Source organism: Epinephelus fuscoguttatus, linkage group LG3 (genome assembly GCF_011397635.1).
Source record: "Epinephelus fuscoguttatus linkage group LG3, E.fuscoguttatus.final_Chr_v1".
In the NCBI taxonomy this organism is placed as follows: Eukaryota; Metazoa; Chordata; class Actinopteri; order Perciformes; family Serranidae; genus Epinephelus; species Epinephelus fuscoguttatus.
The window spans coordinates 5,524,369-5,547,139 of record NC_064754.1 but is presented as its reverse complement, the minus strand read 5'-3'; the positions used below and the strand labels follow the sequence as shown (position 1 = coordinate 5,547,139).

The 22,771-nt window shown below is 42.4% G+C and overlaps 1 protein-coding gene across 1 annotated transcript in view; it reads right to left on the bottom strand.

Annotated features, from left to right (window-relative positions):
• LOC125886328 (sialoadhesin-like) overlaps positions 1–22,771 on the bottom strand; it is a 182,051-nt gene that overhangs the window by 110,277 nt on the left and 49,003 nt on the right. The window contains exons 8-9 of the mRNA XM_049572442.1: positions 1,716–1,979; positions 428–688 (exon numbers count right to left, since the gene is read on the bottom strand). Coding sequence (XP_049428399.1) covers positions 428–688; positions 1,716–1,979 — 525 coding nt within the window. The remainder of the gene's footprint in view (positions 1–427; positions 689–1,715; positions 1,980–22,771) is intronic.

Below are 22,771 nucleotides of genomic sequence, written 5' to 3'. Positions count from 1 at the left end.
TTTTAAGTATGGACTGCCAAAGCCAGAAGGTGGTTACTGTGTTATCCACCTACTTTAGAAGTCCTGAGACAGGCTGTTGTCCCCTCTACAAAGCTAGCTGTCAGGCTACAGTGACCTCTAACAGACCTGTACATGAAACTTACGTCCTGTATCTGTGAAGAAACTTAGTGGCCTCTAGCTACAGTGAAGAAGACAATAAGAAGTACTCGTGTTTGGATTTTACTCAGGCTTGTTGTTGATTCAGTCTTCCTCCTACTCATAATGTAATGAACCTCTTCCATGTTGCAGCACTGTGCCAGGATTGTGTTACTGCCGACTGCGAAGTTGCGCTCGGGTTCAAGCTTGTGCCAAGTTTCACAACAACATTTTTTGAATCCATCATTTGACTCATTGTAAAACATAATAAGTATTCATGCTTTTTACTTACACTGGACATCTATAAAAATGGATGAAGAGTTAATCCGTCCATGTTGATTCTCAGATGTGCAGTAGTACTTCCCTCTGTCTTCAGAGCTGATGGACATGAACTGATATACACCGTCTGATTCTTGAAGCACTTTTTGGTTTTCCATGTACCAGGTCTTTTTAGCTGCTGGGTTAGCATCACTGCTGCAGGTCAGAGTCACTGAACTGCCCTCCATGATTTTACCAGAGGGATTCACTGACACAGAGGGAACTCTTGGAGCATCTGGAGGAGAGATTTCAACAGAGGTTTTTCAAGGTTAAAGGTGTGTTACCACAAAAGAACATACGGTATTTTAGACTTTGAAGGTGCTCTGACAAATGGATGTGTGACTGTTGAGTCCCAAAACTGCATAAAACACCTAAAATCTTCTGGAGCTGCTCAGTTAATGACAGCAGACTGTGAATGTGGAACTAATCCATCAATCAATCATTTATTTGTCACATGGAGATACAACTCCAGTGAAATGTGATCCCATCAGCTCCTTTAACTTGTGCACTTTAATTTAGTCCCTTTTAAAGGTCTTTTTACATTGTTAGCTGCTGCTTTGTTATTGTCCATGTTTCCAAATGGCTCCAAGATGGCTGTATGGTTGCTTCTCCCGAGCAGTGATCCACAGCAGGAACAGGACAGCACCTCACATTCCCGCTGACACACCAGTCCTTATTCACTGTAAAGCACACACCTACTCTCCTTCTCTCACCAGAGTCCTCTACTTTGTCAGATCAGCATATTGAAAAAGAGCCTCCTGGTTGAATGGCGCTGTCCAGGATTCAGCCAAGTTTCAGTGAAATAAGGAACCTTACAGTTCATGAACTCCTGTTGGAAAATAATATGGCACGGAGGTCGTCCAGATTGCTTTTCCAACGCCTGTACAGTGGCGAGCAGCTGGGGCCCATTCCTCTTACTAGATGTTTACTGAACTTTGACTTAGCTACAGTAACTGGCAGAAGTCAGCAGCAGGACAGTTTACAGACTGGTAAGCTGATGTCCTCATCCCGATGAGTGACTCGCAGCCACACGACACAACCATCCAAAGCCAGCCACAAAAAGCACCACTAAGAGCCTAAACTTTGCACAAACGCAGCAGAGCTGACAGAGAGGCAACTGCAAATTTCTGCACCTACATCAAGCTCAAGCTATATGATAATGAAAGTGAAAATTAATGTAGAGCTGAAGAGAGTAGGTATCATCAGCAAACACTGGACAGATTTAAGCTGTATGTTATATTCAAATAAGCTTTTTCACTCACATTTCACATCCATGGTGAAGTCATTAGACCTCCTCCTCCCCAGCTCGTTCTCTGCTGTGCAGTAATACTGTCCAGAGTCAGAGGACTGGATGGAGCTGAAGACGAGCTGTGGTTCTTCACTGGGAGGGTGAAGGTTAACATACCACTTGTACCAGGTGTATTTAGCTGCTGGGTTAGCATCACTGCTACAGGTCAGAGTCACTGAACTGCCCTCCACTATCTCAGCAGAGGGACTCACTGACACAGAGGGAAGCTTTGGAGCATCTGGAGGAGAAATGAACATGAATAACTTCAAAAGATGACAGAAGACATTATCACAGACAAATGACTATTTTTACATATTCTTCTCTTTATATACAGGTTCTGTTTGCTGAGTCAGTCCTGACAGTCCTCTCAGTCAAGATCTAGTTGTTAGCAGAAGTTAATGTTTGTTTCATTATTGTTATTGGTTGATCACTTCCTTAAACTAAATCAAATTGAAAACTGAAATTAAAAATAAAAACTAACAAAAAATACGAAACTACAGTGTCTTGGACAGAAATGACATATTATATTTCTTATATCACTGCATCACAAAAATTATGAATTTAAAAATGTTACATAACAGCATGTATCTGAATATTGCTTCTGCTAGTAGTCATTTAACTTTTTGTTTCTCTAAATAATACTGCTGTATCTAAGATTTAAAAGACTCCATTGAGGTTTGTCCTGACACAGTGGATTAAACTTACACACTGAAGGAGAGGGGAACTCCTCGAGTGCTCTTGAAGCACAGGAGACGTTGTCACTAAGATATAACCAGGCTTTATAAGAAGACGTCTCCACTCCAGTAATTTTCACTTTATTCTTGAACCAGACGTAGGAAAGACGACCAGCTGGACTGCAGCTGCTGTGACACTTCAGCTCTGCCTCAGTAACAGACTGCCCAGCTCTTATTCTGGTCACCTGCACCTGGAGAGCTGGATATGAGAACAAGAAACAATATTATCACTGTGTCTAAAAAACAGATGATGGATGTACATATCATACACATCAACACAACAGTATTAATTCCTATAAGAGGTAGAGAGCATTTGTATCTGTTTATTTATGCAACAGTAATTACACAAACACATTGATCCTTATCCACATGTTGAGTGTTTTTAAATGTACCGTGTTGGTGTATTTACATCAGTCTGTGTTTACCTGTGACAGTCAGAGTTGTACCAGGTAAACTACTCCTCCATTCAAAGCTTGGTGTTGTGAATTTGAAGTGATACTCAGCTGAGTCGCTCTCTCTCAGGTCAGTGATTCTCAGGGTGGAGCGTCCTCTCTCTGTGTCAATGACCTGAACACGACCTGCAAACTGGGAGTCTTTACTAAGGTCCTCAGGCTGTGAGGGATTCTGCCACTGATCTTTACGTTCAGGACTGAACCAGAATTTGGATTCAACATGATTCTTGTAACTGCTGTAAGTGCAAGAAATGTCCACTGATGAGCCTTTGGAGGCACAGATGTTTCTGTCAGTGTACGTCACTCTGTTGCAGGTTTGACCATCGGCACCTGAAAGATAAAATCATCTTCTCATCATTTTTAAAGTGCAGTCATTGAGGAGTCACAAGTGGGATCTCCATATTAAGGAAACATGAATAACACAGCTCCACTAGATGGTGTTATGTTCATAGATATATGTGGAGTAAACTCACATGTTGGAGGAGAGGGGAACTCCTCGTATCCCTTTACAGCACAATAATAGCTGTCTTCTTGATTATAGTTGCCTAAATAATAATAATAAGATGCTTCTGTCTGAATTTTCTGTCCGTTTTTGTACCAGATGAAGGAAGGGAGATCAGGTACACAACTGCTTTGACAGTAAAGCCAATTATCTGATCTGCTCACCTGGAGACCTGGATTTGTGAAGAGGGAACAGGAATGTTATTTTAGACAAAACTGTCAACACACACACACATGCAAATAAACACATCTATATTATTCTTTTCTAGATGTTGAACATTTGTAAATAATTAAAGCTATAGTGTGTAACTTCTGTCGCCTCCCAGCGGATAATGCGTTTTTACAACTAATAAGCCGGCGGCACTTCCATGTACACAGAGTAACACTCGCCTTTGTGGTAGGATCCACTTCTGAACCGTGTCTCGGCCGCTTCTCTGCCATGTTGCTTTCTCTTTCTACCTGCACTCTACCTCTTGCTATGACACTCTCCACTCTTCCTCCTCCTCCCTTCTTGTTGTGAGGAAGCATTTCCTGTGTGCCAGCGCGGGAATGTCGCCAGTCTACACGCATACTAAAAATGATATATGTTGAAAACTACCGCGAGATGTTAGAGGAGCCGATCGGCTTAATCAGCATTGTGTCATCTCCTCTAGTACTGGCTTGGGTGAAACGGACATTTATGGACCTGTAGAAGTTACGCACGATAGCTTTAACATATGAATGAAAATGTTACCTGTGACAGACAAAGTGACTCCAGGTGAACCAGTATAAGCATTGGGTTGGTTTGTTGTGAACCTGAACTTGTACACAGCTGAGTCGCTCTCTCTCAGGTCTGTGATTCTCAGAGTGCAGTAGTTCCTAATCTTATCACAGTCAAACTGCACACGACCTGAATACCGTCGGTCTGTTTTCAGATCTACAGGATCATATGGATACATGTTGGCAAACCAGAATGTTTTGTCAACTGTAGCGTGACGGCCATATATTCTGGATGGGTATGTGTAGCTGCAGTGTATTTCCACTGTTGATCCTTTTACAGCACAGATCTCAGTAGGACTGTAAGTCACTCTCCAGCCATTCTGACCCTGTATCACTGTAACACAGAGCACATCAGGAACCACAATCAGACTCAGAACATCAGGAGACAGACTTTCATTTGTACTGAAGGAGCTTCAGCGAGTGACACTTTATTTAACTCACGTCTGCTCTCATGCCATCACACTTTAAGTCAGTGTGAGACAAAGATTAACTTATAGTTCCAGCTTGTTTTTGGTGTTGGCTGGGGGCGTGTAAACAAACTTTACAAAATGTTACAGACTAAACTTTGACTGTTTTACTGCCATTTCAAACTGAAGACTTATTCTGCATCACATGTTTCTGATATGTTTACTTCTTTTTCAGGACTTTTTAATGTCTGTCCCTTTTTATGGTTATTTCAGGTTATGCCAAAGTGAACAGAGGTGTGGAGAAATGTGCAAATCATTCAGTTTTACATGATTATTTATAATGCAGAGAAATGCAGAGAAACAGCAGAAAGATAGAGCCACAACTACTGATGTTTATTTATGTTTGTTTCAGCGAGAGCAGGGGTGGAAGATGAGTCACAGGTGGATTACACGGTAACAGACATTGGAAAGGACACGACTATGACTTGGATCTGTGACTCAGTGAAGGATAGGGGCATGGACCAGGGCTAGAATTAGCAGCACTCAGGGCAAGGCGAGCGCATCTGTAGAGAATAAAAGTAGCACAGTTGAGAACAAAATGCTTCAGGTTTGTCCTTGCGGCTGGCAGAAAGTAACATCAGTGAAAGGCCTCAGAACTCATCAGGGAAAGAAGAAGTGTGTGGCAAAGAAAGGGCAGAGTAGCCGCATTGATCAGTACTTCCTAAGAAGTCAGTCGAGTCAGTCGGATGAAGTCCAGCGGCAGGTAGAAAACCACAGTTCGCAGGATATCAGTAACGCTGCCACTGAAGAGGAGGGGGTAGTAAGAGAGGATGCAGGTGACACTGAGGCCAGTATGCCAGTCAGAGAAAGAACCTTGGAGCAAAAGGTTAGAGTTAGATGGCCTAGGGCAAATGACAGTAAAGAATGGAGATAGTTAATAGAGATTTGTCAGTAATCTTGAGTAGGCTTAGAGGAAATGCAATAGAAAGGTTAGAAAAGATGGGAGATATAATTTATTCATATGGTGTAGAGAGGTTTGGGGTGCATGAGAGAAAGAGGAGTGAGAGGGTACAGTCAGGCAAGTCTAGGCGGCAAAGAGAAATAGAGAAGTTAGTCAAGGAAAGGAGACAGTCAGGAAAGCAGTGGAAAAAGGCTACAGAAGAAGAAAGGGAGGCAATTAAGGTGTTGCAAGAGGAGCTGAGAAGCAGGCTAGCAGTTCTTAGAAGGGCAGAGCATCTCAGGAAAAAGAGGAGGAAGAAGGAATATGCTAGGGCAGGTTTTTTTCAGGGACCCTTTTAAGTTTGTTAAAGGATTGATCAGCCAGGAAAAGGGAGGGCAGCTTAAAGCAGAAAGGCTAGAGGTTGAAGAATATTTGAGAAACACATATTCAGATTTAGAGAAGAATAGGATAGTAGGTTTCCCACCCGATATCCCTCCATGAGGAGGGATAGAGCATGAGATGGATGTCAGACCACCTAGGTGGAAGGAAGTTCAGGGGGTGGTCAGGCGTGCAAAGGCTTCTTCGGCCCCAGGGCCTAATGGAGTCCCCTACTGGGTTTATAAAAGTGCGCCTGATATCCTTAAATTTTTATGGAAACAGCTAAGAATAGTTTGGGAAAAACAAATTATACCAAGAGCACGGTGTAGGGCAGGGGTGTCCTCATTCCTAAGGAGAAGGAATCTGTGGACCTTAGCCAGTTCCGGATGAGTTCAGTTCTCTCTTGAATGTGGAGGGGAAGATTTTCTTTAGTGTAGTTGCGCAGAGATTAGCTAGCTACTTAGAAAGGAATAGCTTAATAGATACCATGGTGCAGAAGGCAGGAATACCAGGTTTTTCAGGGTGTTTAGAGCATACTAGCATGATGTGGCAACAGATTCAGGCAGCGAAGATTAAAAAAAGGAACCTGCATGTAATATTTTTAGATCTTGCAAATGCGTTTGGTTCAGTACCGCACAGCCTCATTTGGAGTGTGTTTGACTATTTCAGTTTGCCACAGGTAGTTGTTAACTTAGTGAAAGCATACTTTCAGGATATTAGGTTGTGTCTAAGTACGGCAGGCTTCACAACAGGTTGGCAGAGGCTAGAAATAGGCATCATGGCAGGGTGTACAATTTCTCCATTAGCATTTTCTATGGCGATGGAAGTAATCATCAGGGCTTCTAAGTGGGTGGTAGGTGGAGAGAGACGGCAGAACGGGTTGCATCTTCCACCAGTTAGGGCTTACATGGATAACATGACACTGGTGACAACAACAATGCCATGTACAAAGAGGCTACTAGAGAAGGTAAATAAGAACCTCAAGTGGGCCAGCATGAAAATCAAGCCTAGTAAATCTAGAAGCATCTCGATATGTAGAGGGAAGTTACTTGATAGGAAGTTTGTCATCGATGATGAGGACATCCCAACAATTAGGGAAAACTCAGTAAAGAGCTTAGGTAGATGGTACAATGTAGAGTTGAATGATAAGGAACAAGTGGTGAAATTTAGAAAAGATGTGGCTGGAGGATTGGATGGAATAGATAAATCAGAACTTCCAGGAAAGTTGAAGTTGTGGTGTTTGCAATTTAGGCTATATCCTAGGTTAATGTGGCCATTGTCAATTTATGAAATTCCAGTATCTGTTGTGGAGAGAATTGAAAGGTCGCTTAGCTCCTATAATAGGAAGTAGCTGGGCGCTCCTAGGTGCCTAAGTAGTGTTGCATTGTATGGAAAAGGGATACTTCAGCTGCCAGTATGTAGTTTAACAGAGGAATTTAAATGTACCAAGGTCAGGACAGAGCTCTTGTTATCTGGGAGTCCTTACTCCCAGATAACAAGAGCTCTGTCCTGACCTTGGTACGTTTAAACTCCTAACGTGGTAGTTAGGAGTGTGATTCCAAATCCAACCAGGGGGAGGAAGTGGTACCCAAGATCGGCAGTTCAGGAGGCAGAGGCAGCTCTTAGGCATGCAGAGATTGTAGGTAATGTTCAGTTTGGCCAGGGAGGCCTGGGGCTTAGCTCAGGCAAACCGGTATGGAATACAGCAGGTCTCAAAGATAAAAGAAAGCTGGTTGTGGAACAGATACGTAGACAGGAGGAGATAGTAAGGGGTGCAAAGGTAGTGGCCCAGGCTAAACAGGGACAGTGGTTGAATTGGGAAAGTGTAGCGAAGAGGAAGCTTAGTTGGAGGGACCTGTGGAGTATGGAGGAGAACCGTATTAGATTCCTGGTAGGGGCTACATACGATGTGTTACCAACCCCCCAGAACCTAAAACTGTGGGTAAATGAGGACCCATCATGCCCATTGTGTTCAGGTACCGCAACCTTAAAACATATTTTGTCAGGCTGTAAAGTTAGCTTGTCACAAGGCCGATATACATGCCGACATAACCAGCTGTTGAAATGTTTAGCTGCAGGAATCGAAGGGTAACGAAGATAGGTGAATTCAGAAGGTGTTAAGAATAAGAGTTTAGCAATTCAGTTTGTCCGTGAGGGAGAGAAATACAGAAGGGATAAGTTAGTGAGGAGGCAAGGGTGTGGCTGCCTAGAAGGTGCTTGTGATTGGGAAATGCAAGTAGATTTAGGGGGAAAGTTTGTTGTTCCCCAGAAAATAGTTTGTACCAAGCAGAGGCCTGACATGGTGTTGTGGTCATTGAGTCAACGGTTAGTTTATTTCATTGAGCTGACAGTTCCTTGGGAAGACTCAGTGGAAGAAGCCTATGAAAGAAAAAAGCTTAGATATGCAGACTTAGGAGCAGAAGCTGAGCAGTGAGGATGGAAGACTAGGATTTGTCCAGTGGAAGTGGGGTGTAGGGGATTCATAGCAAGATCAGCTGTCTCGCTCCTGGGGGAACTCGGAGTGCGGGAAGAGAGTTTGAGGAAGACAGTGAGGGAAATGTCAGATGAAGCAGCCAGAGCCAACCAGAAGAAATAATGTCAGATGGGGGCCAGCAGGCGGAACTACTAAGCAGGGTACATAACTCCCTGAGATCAGGTGGAGAGATCCACTTTCTCTCAGGAGTAAATCCAGGAAGAGGAAGGTTATTTAAGTGTGGTAGTGGCCTATTTGAATCCCTTTTGTTTGAGACCATGCTGCAAGGTGACTGTGTTTGCTGATCCTGTGAGTTTATTTATCTCCTTTAACTTTGGCTTATATTGTAGTCATGCTATGTAGCGTGTGAAATAGAGTATGGTGAATACGCTAGGAAAGGTACTGTAGTATCAGCACTGCTTCTACCTGTAGCTTGCATGTACAGAGCCTGGGTTTGGTTGAAGGTGGCAGTGCTGTTTGGGCTGAGAAAGCCATGTGTAAGTAAGGAGGAAATCCAGGGTGAGGAAGGTTATTTAAGTGTGGGAGTGGCCTATTTGAATCCCTTTTGTTTGAGACCATGCTGCAAGGTGACTGTGTTTGCTGATCCTGTGAGTTTATTTATCTCCTTTAACTTTAGCTTATATTAGAGCTATGCTAAGTAGCGTGCGAAATAGAGTATGGTGAATGTGCTAGGAAAGGTAGTATCAGCACTGCTTCTACCTGGAGCTCGCATGAACGGAGCCTGGGTTTGGTTGAAGGTGGCGGTGCTGTTTGGGCTGAGAAAGCCATGTGTAAGTAAGGTAAAGGAGGTTGTTGGGTGGGTGCGGGGAGCAGTGAGACCTGGCATTAGGGGAGTGTCTCTGGGACGCCAGAGATCACTGTCTAGCCTCCTGGAGGTGTCGTGGGACCAACTAGACGAAACACTAGTGAAAGGAGGTTCCCACCTGATGACCCCAAAGACATGTTAGTTATCACTGCTCACTGGTGTGTATAGTTAAGCCTTGCCATAATAGCTTATCATAGGGCTTAGGATGTTATTCACTGATTGCTGATCCTTTTCTAGAGCACAAACTTCTTGTGTTTATTTGAATAAAAAAAGCTGCTCAGATTAACCTTGGCTGATGCACACGTCTGTTTTAAAGGTGGAAATGTAAATTATAGCTGTATATCTGTATCAGATATGTTTGACTGGTAAATTCACAGTTCAGATTGTAAGTACCAACAGGCAAAGTTCCAGGCAGCCTGTTCAGTGTTTATGAGAGTAAACCACTGAGGGTTAAAGTTCCTGTTGTTGCACTAGAATTGGGGTCAGCAACTGTACAAGGCCAGAAACAACCCCTTTGACTATCATTGTTACCACAGCTTCAAATCATCCATCATCAGCCCTGTGCCCAAGTCCTCTAAGGCGAGCTGTCTGAATGACTTCAGACCTGTTGCACTCACTTCAGTAGCCATGAAAGTATTTCAGCACCTGGTTTTGGCCTATCTAAAATCCCACACCGCACCCATCAAGGACCCTCTCCAGTTTGCATACAGCACTAACCGGTCAGCTGAAGATGCCATCAGCCTAGCACATCATTATACTCTCCACCATCTGGAATCACACAATACATATACACGCATTCTGTTCATCGAATCCAGCTCAGCCTTTAATACCATTCACCCACTCATACTTCACAATAAACTAGTAGGAATGAACATTCACCCTGCCATGTGCCAATGGATCCTACACTTTTTACTGAGCGGAGAAGAGAGAGTCAAAATCGGCAATAAAATATCCAGCCCCCTGGTTATCAACATGGGGGCCCCTCAAGGTTGTGTACTTTCACCATAGCTCTTCGGTCTGTACACCAACAACCTCACATCTCACTCCAGCTCAGTCAAGGTCTTTAAATACGCGGACGACACAACAATAATTGGCCTCATCTCAAGCAACAATGAATCACCCCACCGTCAAACCGTGGACAGCACAGTCAAATGGTGTGCAGAGAACAACCTGCTGCTCAACACAGCAAAGACTATGGAAATAATCATTGACTTCAGACACAAACAAAATCCCAAACCCCCCGGTCCATATCCACTCCCAGCCAATTACCTCAACGGACTCCTTCAAGTTCTCAGGCACTCATATCTGCAATAACCTAAAATGGCACACAAACACTGATCTCATAATCAACAAAGGACATCAGAGACTATACTTCCTCAGACAACTAAAGAAGTTCAGTCAATAAAACATCTCCTGGTCCACTTCTACACAGCCATCATCCAAAGTGTCATCACCTCCTCCATCACAGTCTGGTATGGTAACACGGGCAGTCACTCAAAGATGAAATTACAACGCATCGTGTCCAAGGCCTCTAAGATCACCAGTTCTGCCTTCCCCTCAGTTGAATCCATATTCAATCAGCGTGTTTCTACACGGGCAAATAAAATCATCTCAGACCCCTCTCATCCAGCAAACCACCTTTTCCAGACCCTCCCTTCTGGTAGGCCTCTCAGGTCACTTGACACAAAATCCACCCGCTTTAAAAACAGCTTTTTCCCCACAGCAATACAAACACTCAACTCCCTCTGTTAGCATGCGTATGGACTTGTTGTAGTTGTTGACTGTGTTGTGCTGTTGTTGTGTTTTTTGTTATGTGGGTTTTTGGTTGCAGGTGTGTTACCTTGTGGGGGTTTTGGCTACAGGGCTATTGTTTTCCACAATATGCTCTTTGGATGTCTGTCTGCACTTTATTCATGTACAGTACAGGCCAAAAGTTTGGACACACCTTCTCATTCAATGCATTTTCTTTATTTTCATGACTATTTACATTGTAGATTCTCACTGAAGGCATCAAAACTATGAATGAACACATGTGGAGTTATGTACTTAACAAAAAAAGGTGAAATAACTGAAAACATGTTTTATATTCTACTTTCTTCAAAATAGCCACCCTTTGCTCTGATTACTGCTTTGCACACTCTTGGCATTCTCTCCATGAGCTTCAAGAGGTAGTCACCTGAAATGGTTTCCACTTCACAGGTGTGCCTTATCAGGGTTAATTAGTGGAATTTCTTGCTTTATCAATGGGGTTGGGACCATCAGTTGTGCTGTGCAGAAGTCAGGTTAATACACAGCCGACAGCCCTATTGGACAACTGTTAAAATTCATATTATGGTAAGAACCAATCAGCTAACTAAAGAAAAACGAGTGGCCATCATGACTTTAAGAAATGAAGGTCAGTCAGTCTGGAAAATTGCAAAACCTTTAAATGTGTCCCCAAGTGGAGTCGCAAAAACCATCAAGCGCTACAACGAAACTGGCACACATGAGGACCGACCCAGGAAAGGAAGACCAAGAGTCACCTCTGCTTCTGAGGATAAGTTCATCCGAGTCACCAGCCTCAGAAATGGCAAGTTAACAGCAGCTCAGATCAGAGACCAGATGAATGCCACACAGAGTTCTAGCAGCAGACCCATCTCTAGAACAACTGTTAAGAGGAGACTGCGCGAATCAGGCCTTCATGGTCAAATAGCTGCTAGGAAACCACTGCTAAGGAGAGGCAACAAGCAGAAGAGATTTGTTTGGGCCAAGAAACACAAGGAATGGACATTAGACCAGTGGAAATCTGTGCTTTGGTCTGATGAGTCCAAATTTGAGATCTTTGGTTCCAACCGCCGTGTCGGATGGATTCCACATGCCTGGTTCCCACTGTGAAGCATGGAGGAGGAGGTGTGATGGTGTGGGGGTGTTTTGCTGGTGACACTGTTGGGGATTTATTCAAAATTGAAGGCACACTGAACCAGCATGGCTACCACAGCATCCTGCAGCGACATGCCATCCCATCCGCTTTGCGTTTAGTTGGACGATCATTTATTTTTCAACAGGACAATGACCCCAAACACACCTCCAGGCTGTGTAAGGGCTATTTGACCAAGAAGGAGAGTGATGGAGTGCTGCGGCAGATGACCTGGCCTCCACAGTCAGCGGACCTGAACCCAATCGAGATGGTTTGGGGTGAGCTGGACCGCAGAGTGAAGGCAAAGGGGCCAACAAGTGCTAAACACCTCTGGGAACTCCTTCAAGACTGTTGGAAAACCATTTCAGGTGACTACCTCTTGAAGCTCATGGAGAGAATGCCAAGAGTGTGCAAAGCAGTAATCAGAGCAAAGGGTGGCTATTTTGAAGAAAGTAGAATATAAAACATGTTTTCAGTTATTTCACCTTTTTTTGTTAAGTACATAACTCCACATGTGTTCATTCATAGTTTTGATGCCTTCAGTGAGAATCTACAATGTAAATAGTCATGAAAATAAAGAAAACGTATTGAATGAGAAGGTGTGTCCAAACTTTTGGCCTGTACTGTATGTCTGTATGCACTTGTTGATGTTGTGACTATGAAGCAGTGTCCTGTATATATGTGCCGAAAGCAAATACCACCGACTCTGGTTGCGTGGCAATTAAACTTCTATTCTATTCTATATTTATTTATTTTTATGTCATTTAATTTAATTTTATTTAATTTTATTTCATTTTATTTCATTTTATTTCATTTCATTTTTTATGTGTGTTTGTGTGTGCGTGTGTGCGTACTGTTGTTGTGTATTGTAATTTTTAATTTATTTTTTGTCCTGTGTGCCAATAGTTTGCTAGTTGTGCACTTTTACCTGGGCAGCTTTCATAGTCCCGTTGCTCAGATCCACCCTAGTCTGCCTCTGATTGGTGCTCATTGCCTTCTTTCCAGAATGCAGATGGAAAAATCATTTACGCCACTGAAGTGGGCTTGGTGGATAATGGAATCAGGTTAGCTGTGCCCAGAGGCTTTATTGTCGTCAAACAATAGCAAGTGGCCTCCAAGACTGACTTTGTTTTGGTGCTGGGCAGGCAGTATAAAGTCAATTTTAAGGGCTTTTCCACTGAAAGCTGATAAATACAGTGAGAGTGAACTAAAACTGTTTTGGGCAAACTAAAACAATCAGCTGAATAAAGCTAAAACACTGTATAGCTGAGGGGAGCTGCAGAGTCAGGTGATCATTTACTGTGACTTCATTACTACAAGCACCTCCTTTCACACCATGAAGACATTTCACCCATTGTTAATATAAAGATAGCCATTAGTTTTCTGTATCCGCCTTGCAATTCCTGGTAAGTACTTTTCTTCAACATGAAAGACATGATATCATCTCTTGTTGTATTTCCTGTATTAATGATGCTACGGGAGAGCGAACAGCCTCTAAGTTTGCTCCACTGCAAACAAACTTTAAGCTCGAAGGACAGCAACACGATGCAGTAAGTTCCACAGAGGGGTCAGTTTTATTTAATACATTCATTTGAGCATTTTGTCTTTGTTATTATATGCACAGTCATCACTTCCATCTGCACACAGCTCTACTGTCTTGGATGGTTCACAATACCTGAGTTTATAAGGTTTATATGTTTCAGTGTGCAGAGATGTTGCTGGTGTTACAAACAGCTCTGTGTTGGTCGTCCTGTAAGAACTTATTAAAAGAAAGAGAAGTGAATGTCTAGTGTTTATGGGATCGCACCAAATTGCGTAACATCAAATCTTTTTATAAACTACAAAACACCCTCCTGTGTTTTTCTGAAGTGTGCTAACTGCCTTACAATGTAAATGTAGATGTACAGTACCTTGTACGGAGAAAAGGAAGACAATAAATCCACTCGCTGCTGCTGCTAAACTCATGGCTGCTCCTCACGTCTCTGTATGTAACATCAGTTCACATACATGATAAATACTGTGTGTCAGTAAGTTAGAATAAACATTTCTCTATTCTAAAAATAACAATGTGGTCTGTGAAGACAGTGTGTGTGCCTTCTGTGGTTGGAAAAGTTGTGTTAAATAGATATCAAGCTGTTAAAAAACAGACCTGGCTTCCTTCCTCTTTACATCATTAATATGCATGAGCAGACAAAGTTTGTAAATCCCCAACTGAAATGATAGTGAGAGAGCCATTACTGACCGACCAACTAACAGACTTGACATCCCTACAGCTAGTGCACTAGCAGAGGTCAAAACAAAGCACACTATGAAAAGTATTTTGGGGTACACTGTGTATAAAGTTAGTACGAGGTATGACATTGGGACACTTTCCTTAACTCTTCTTCTCACCTGTGCTTTGTTGTTTAGTCTCAGTCTAAGCTCACGCCGTGCATTTCCACTGTTGGGTGTAACAGTTCATTTATCCAGGGTGGCTGCCTCGCTGACTTCCCCCTGAACCTGAAACTGTCCCATACTCTCTGTGACTTTGTGCAGTCAGTTTTGCTATAACTTAATATACTGCTAGTCACACTGAGGGTTTAAAAAATTCAAAAATGCCCTGCAGTCTATTGTACTTAGAACTTTGAAATAAAAAAGACCTCTGATACGGAAAAGCTCAATGAATGAAAATACTGGCAAGATCCACCAAGCCCGATTTCACCAACATTAACAAACCTGACATCACAACAACGTGGCAGTGACCAAGCAGAACCACCTTTTTAACAATTTTTACATTTAGTGTTTTATGTTGAGTTTGTGCTGTGAAAGTGCTGTCACAGCGTCGAAGCTGCCATTTTGTGTGTGTGTGTGTGTGTGTGTGTGTGTGAGAGAGAGAGAGAGAGAGAGAGAGAGAGAGAGAGAGAGAGAGAGAGAGAGAGAGAAAGACAAATCAAAGCTGGCTTCAGGTCAGGGGAGGTGTTTGTTCCGGAGTAAGAGTGAGATTTGTCTGAAGGGAGCAGACCTTCTACAGATGCCTCTGACATCACAGAGTCACATGTCACTGTTAAAGTCCTGTCCAATCAAGTTGTGAGACTTGTGTCTCACTGAGGTGTGAGGTGAGACCTCCTGGAGATGGGTGTCAAATAGCTGTCTTTGTTTGGAGAACAAAGAGCATGCAGAGAAGGAAGCCTTGAAATGTCCAGATTAGATTTTACCAAATGACAAATAATCTGTGGTCCTGTGAATCCTAACACAAGCATATCTCCGTCTTCATCCAGAAGTTTACACAATTTTGAGCTGCTGTACATCACTTTGATGAGCAAAGATAAGCTGCAAAACAGTTGACTCATTTTTTACACTGTTTCCTTTCACTTAAAAACCGCTCTCAACATCACCGGCACTGCACTCTCCTGGCTCAAATCCTACCTTTCGGACAGATTTCAGTTCATCAGCATAAACAATTGCAATTGCATTCCCCCACTGCTCCACTCTGCCAAGGTGTTCCCCAAGGTTCAATTCTAGGCCCCCTCCTCTTCATCCTGTACGTTGTCACCCTTGGTCAAATAATCCGCCGTCATGGACTTCAGTTTCACTGCTTTGCCGACGACATTCAGCTCCACATCTCCACCGAAGCCATCACTCCTGCTACTCACTCTACCCTCACCAACTGCATCACTGAAATAAAATCCTGGCTGCAAACCAACGTCGTCAAACTTGACTGTGACAAATCAGAAGTCATCATCATCATTCCCAAATCCCAAAAATCAAATCCACCCATAACTTCCTCCTCTCAATCGACAGTTGCACTGCGCTCTCCTTCCTCCATGTCCATAACCTTGGTGTCATCTTTGAACAAACCCTCTTCTTTGACCAACATATCAAACACATCACTAACACAACCTTCTTCCATCTCAGGAACATCGCCCGCCTCCACCCATCTCTCTCAAGGAACTACAGTATATCCAGAACTCAGCTGCTCGTCTTCTCACAAACTGCCGCGCCCGTAACCACATCACCCCCGTCCTTCATAACCTCCACTGGCTCCCTATCCCCCAGCATATCCACTTCAAACTCCTCATCATTACTTACAAAGCTCTCCACAACCTGGAGATCTCCTGAGCTCCTCCACCGGCACACTTCCGCACTCTCAGGTCTGCTGGTGCCAACTTCAACCTTTCTGCATTATTTCCCTCTCTACCTCCCAATGAATTAGTTCATCTCCTTTATTTTATTGCTGTTGTTGTTCTCTGTGAAGCATCTTTGAGTATCCTGAAAAGCACTGTATAAATCCAGTGTACTATTATTATTATTGTGATGATGTTGTGGTAATTCATGTAGGTCCTCTGTAGCCTGGAAATCCAGACCCAAATCTAGAAAGATATAGGGTTTGGTGATGAGTAATGAAAATGGCCCAACTTGAGGGGCGGCACTAAGCATGCATTTGAAAATATCACTGCACGCAATTGGATAACACTATGACCAATCAGAACAATACACGGGGTGACGTATCCAGAGCTTAGCTACCAGTGGAGCTAACTGGTAGATTAGACTCTTACCGTATCCGGTCAGCAAAACAGCAAAAATGTCCCTCTTGCAAAGGAAAGATTTGAGCGCCGTTTTCTGTTCCTCTTTTAGAGGAAAAGCCAAGTCTAACTTGTTCATTGTAGCGGCCAAAAACCATTTCAAACAACTGGTGTTCATCCGTAGCCATCTTGCAATGTTTACTGACTGATTCCGGACTTCGTCGTCGCAGCATTGTCGTCATCTGTTTAACTCGCCTCTGGCCCGCCTATATCAGATACACCGATGTGATTGGTGCAGCTCGGCTCCAACGGCATGGGTAATGAGCATCATTACTGATTGCCAGAGTGACTCACTGCGCAAATTCAAATTGTGCTCTCATGAGAACTCTGGATTTCCAGCGTAGGTCCTCAGTAGACTATAATAGAATATCTTTTTTGCCCACTAGGCGTGGCAATTTGTCCTCAGTTCACCAGACACCAAAAAGACACCACTGTAAAAAGCAGACAGTTGGTAAGACAAGCAAATAAAGTCATTAACAAACACTTAAACACATTAAATCAGCTCATTGTTTGTCAGTGTTCAAGTCTCATCATTCACTTTGTTGAGATAAAGAGGCAACAGATAGGATTCGTTTTGTTTTAGCTTGGCACCACCTAGCATCAGCGATGTTGCTCGCACTGTCGCAACGACCAAATTGACCGTGGGGATCAGAGATAATCAATAAAATGTAGGCTGTAAAGCCACCAGTATACGTCTATGTATAGGCTGGTGCAGATGCCTGTGAAGCTCATGAACCTGCCATACAAACACCAGTTTGTTGCAGGTATTCATGTTTTCCCAAGCAGATGCACTGGGATGCATTAAGACCAGTACTTATTGACGTCCATCACTTTTGAGATGCCCACAAACTTTTATTGTTTCAGGGGAGCTTACATCTCTTTAAGGAGAGCTTGTTCCCCCCTGGTTCCACCGTAGTTTGAACACTGAACACCTCACATTAACATGTTGACAGTTGGAACGATGTATTAACCGAATACTTTTATTCAATAAAATATCAGGTTATTTAAACAATAAAAAAGTCACAGGCTTAGAATACACACAGAACCACCGTAAATAAAAACCATCTAAGTTGTGTATTGAGAAATTAAAACACTAACTTGATGGTGTTACAGCAGAAGTAAAATGAGCAGAGGAATATTCACAGTGTTTGACAATAACAACTGATGAACTGTAAAAAACAAAACAGGAGATCAGTGACAGATTGTGGGAAAGATATACTGTATACAGAGACATGTACGTGAAAAGATGTTCTAGCAGCACTGGCTGTAAAATGATGCTCCTTCATAACATCTTCAATCTAATCCTGTCTTAGGATACTCAAGAGAAATGACCAAGGCTGGATGTCATAACAACAGTTAATACAGTTTATTGTCTCAAACCTATTATTTAAAACTTTTTGTTTAACCTGCTTAAACATTGTTTAAAAGACCACAGACTCGTGTTGTATTCATACTCTTGGTTTTTTGAGGACTGTGCTGTACAATACAGATGAATCCTCCGCAGGCTCTTCTTGTATTGATCTGTGAATGAAGAAAAGACTTTGAGAATTATTTTAAGAGCTCAGAAAACTCCCAATGTTAATCAGAACAGGTTTAAAAAATAAAAGAAGGATTCAACTGCAATAAAATGATGGGAATTATGTTTATGTGGCAAAGAAAACTCTCATGGACTCACTCTGTGGCAGCACCGGCACTCTTAAAGTTAACAACAGAGTACTCCACATCATCCTCGTCCTCTTCTTCCTCCCTGTGTCTATTGGGTTGGTTTAGCCTGACGTTGGAGTAGAGAGGATCTTCCTGGTTTTTAGAGAAGCTCACGTTGGCATAGCAGAGGTCGTCCTGCTGCTCTGATGGTGTTGTCTGTCTTGGAGCTGGAGGAATGTCATACACTGCACCCATGTTTGCCTGTAGGGTAAACAGCACAAAGACAAGAGTTCTTGAGTCCTTAGATACACAGGTAAATGTGTAAGTATGATTTGTATTGCCCTGTATAAACACAAAATGATTGCGTAGTAATATTACAGGGTTAAAGGGGAGTGGGTTATTTCACATCTCCAAATTCCTGGTTTCAACCTTTATTTCATGTTCTCTCTTGTGGATTCAGGGCTCATTTTCAAAGCCAAATGGTGAACCACAGGTTTGAGATCACTTATGTTTTGTCATTGTAATTCCTACTAATCACCAGCAGAGGGCAATAAAGTTCAAGGATTACCTGACTCCCCTTTTCTTTACAAAACCCAAACATGTATGTGTAGATGAAGAGGTACATTAAAGGACCAAAGACACATCACCCAAAATATTCAGCACTTAATAATTAATAATAATTAATTAATAATTAATAATTTAAGACTGAGCAAAGGGGAAAAAGAGTTTAACAAAGACATACGGCTATGGGTTCATCAAATGGAAATAAACAGGATCGACTTATATTGTGTTTTTCTGTCTTAACAGACGCATTGCATTATAATGCAGCTTCAGGATGCATTTCAGTCATTACAAAGCACTCTGCTGAGTTTAAAATTGATTTTAATGTTTTGAGAACAAAGTTTATAGTCTTCTCAAAAGCTCATGCACAGTTGAGTGATGATTGTAGCATCATACACTTCATACAAGTACCTGGGTATATAAATAGATGAAAGCTTTCATTTAATGTACATATTGCTACTCCTGTTAGCAGGGCCGGAGTGGGACTCATTTTCAGCCCTGAAGTTTCATGGCTCAGACTGGCCCAGTTTAGATCACAACCTATAAGAACCTGACATGTTAAGTCTACAGTAGCGCACTGTTCTCTAAAGCCTTGTAATTCAGTGTATTTTTCGAAAATATTTCCACTTCAGTGCAATAAGGGTTGCTTCACAATGTACATTTATTTCAACAAGAGTGCACATCCCCAACATTATTCTTAACAACATCATTTACAACAATATCGGAATCTATATTCTGTTCAAATAAGTGTTCACAGATATCCAAACCTTAAAAATGAAATAAAAGAATAAATAAAAATATTAAATATGAAAAAAAAATGTCTATTAACACTATCTCTCTGGGTTTTTCCTGGGTTTTTTCAAGACCAAGGTGGCAAAGGCCTGTTGTGGGGGGCATCTTGACAGCTGTACTTATAGATACGGCCCCCCCTCTATTAAATACGAAAGGAGGCCCCCACATGCTTGAGCTTTACACTGCTGACTTGTATAATGAGAACAGACATGTCCTGTGATTTTCAGCCTTCTATGATTATATTTACCCTTTACAGCAGGCACATCCTGACAGCTGAGAATATTACTGTCAGGTATTGTCCCCTATTAAATATGAAAGGAGGCTGAAAATCACAGGACATGTCTGTTCTGATGATACATGTCAGCGGCCCTGAAATGTTTGTTTCTCTTCTATAATACACATTCTACATCTCGGAGGCGACGTCTTTCCACATACGGGCCTCCTTCACCTTTCAAACGGGGCAAACCTTCGTGGAAAACAGGAGGAGATACAGCCGAAGGGGAACCAGGATCTGACACAACACCGGAGGAAGCAGTAAAGATTGGCTTTTATTTTAGAAACTAGACCACTTTCAGAGCGCAGACCGCCAAGCAGCTCGGATTTCCCGCCATTTTATTATTTTATCCACTGACATATTGTCAACCAATCACCACCAAAATTTTATCATCTGTTCCTTGTCCCATTATCAACCTTTCCTGAAAATTTCATCAAACTCTGTTTAGAACTTTGTGAGTTATTTTGCAGACAAACAGACACGGTGAAAACATAACTTCCTTGGCGGAGGTAATAAGTCTTGTTTTACTTTCAGTGCTAGGTTAAAACTTGTGGAAGCTACTTTTCTTTCTGTGATTGATTACGGTGACATATTGTATATTCATGAAACCTCCTCCATTTTATGCAGCCTTGATTCAGTGTACCATGTATCTCTATGTTTTATCACAAATGCAAAGTCACTTACTCATCACTGCATTCTTTATGATTTGGTGGGTTGGTCATCATTGACCACTCACAGACAACAGCACTGGTATGTTTTTATCTATAAAGCATTATTTGTCAAACTTCTGGCCGACCTCTGCACCCTTCTGTGTGTCAGCTCTGGTAGTCAATAAAGGTCAAATGAATAAATAAATAAAAATAAAATTGGCCTCTCATTAACATATTTTGACACACAATGGTAACAGAGCTACCATTCAAGGAGCTGGCATGCCCACTGGGACCAGTTTGATTCAGTGTCTTGTGGATGGGGATCGAACTGCCAAACCCGTGATTAATGGACGACCAACTCTCCTCCAAAAGGTTTAGTTTAGGTGAAGAAAGTATCCAGAAGGGGACATGAAGCACTATTCACATGAGTTTCCCAGTGACAGTGGACTCTGAGTGATACCTGAACTCTTCTTCCTCACCTGTGCGTTGCCGTCTGGTCTCTGTCTAGGCTCGGGGGTTTGTTTCAGGACCTCTTTCTTCTGGATAAAAAAATAAATGAACAAGCAAATTAATCATCAAAAATTTACAATACAAGTGACCAGATTTACTGAATATAATCACAGGAAAACTTAGTTGCTCACCTGATGAATAGAAAGGCTAAGACGAATATGATAGCCAGAAAAATAGCTGTGATGGATCCAGCTGCTACTGATTTCATTGATCCTGTGAAACAGCAATCAAACAGAGCAATTAGTTATGGAATTACAGGTTGTTTTGGTCCATTAGCAACTGATAATTACACATTAAATCATAGATCCTCAGACAGAAGTATTCTAAATAGTGACTCATGGAAACTGTAGCATTGCTTTTGCATCCCTGAAGGTGAAAATGATCTCATCGTGAGCACAAAAATCAGGTGTTTAAAGCAGTGCAACACCCCACATGCCAAAAACAATATCGGTGGTCTGTAATGCTTCGACAGTTGTGTGTCTTACTGTGAGAAATGTTGCACCTCAGGCAAAGATTACATTGACTTTGTATTCAAATGATCAAATCTTTATTCTTTGACACTGAGCAGAGCTGTCACCTTCCATGCATCCATGGAGAGGTTAGGGAAACGGAGTTCGGGAGGCCACAGAGAGAGAGACTGAGATTCTGACAAATCGTCGCATGACAGGCAAGCCCTTTCCCAAGCTGCTGTTGGAAGGAAAGAAGAGCTAACCTTGACTAGGGGACGAGAGAGAGTTGCAGGACTTGCAGGAAGCCTTAAAGCTTGGAAATATTTTCACTTTAAACTTCTGCAGACAGCTAAGATGCAACCAGTTCCTTTCATACTCAAATTGAGGGTCTGTATTGGTCTATTGTCCCACAGGTGCATTTCCCAATCCTGAACTCTCTGCTCGGTAGTTGAAGATTGCAGAAATAAATTCCGTGGTTTAACTAAAGAAGGCTTGTACTGTGATTGGCTTGTTTAACTGGAAGGTTAAGATGAAGTGTAAGTGACTGGGCTATGGACAGACACATCAGTATGACTTACTTGACACACTAATTGGATTAAAGGTGGAGTTACGACGTCCTCTTGTGTTCTGGGCTTCACAGTAATAATTCCCACTGTGTTCAGCTCTGATGTCAGTGATGGTGAAGATCTGTCCTGATGCTTTTGGTGAGTCTTCATCCTCCTTGTACCAGGTATAGTTAGCTGCTGGGTTAGCATCACTGCTACAGGTCAGAGTCACTGAACTGCCCTCCACTATCTCAGCAGAGGGACTCACTGACACAGAGGGAAGCTTTGGAGCATCTGGAGGAGAAATGAGAGACAACTTATCAATCTTTGTTTACACACCAGTTTTTAAGTATGGACTGCCAAAGCCAGAAGGTGGTTACTGTGTTATCCACCTACTTTAGAAGTCCTGAGACAGGCTGTTGTCCCCTCTACAAAGCTAGCTGTCAGGCTACAGTGACCTCTAACAGACCTGTACATGAAACTTACGTCCTGTATCTGTGAAGAAACTTAGTGGCCTCTAGCTACAGTGAAACCATTTAAGATACTGCACAGTGGCCACCGTCAGGATGAATCCTAAATGGAAGCTGTTCAAACCTTACTTCCATCAGGGGATTACTGTATATTCCTATTACTTAGGTAGTTTTCCATTCTTCTGCTTGTATATAATTTCAGTGTCA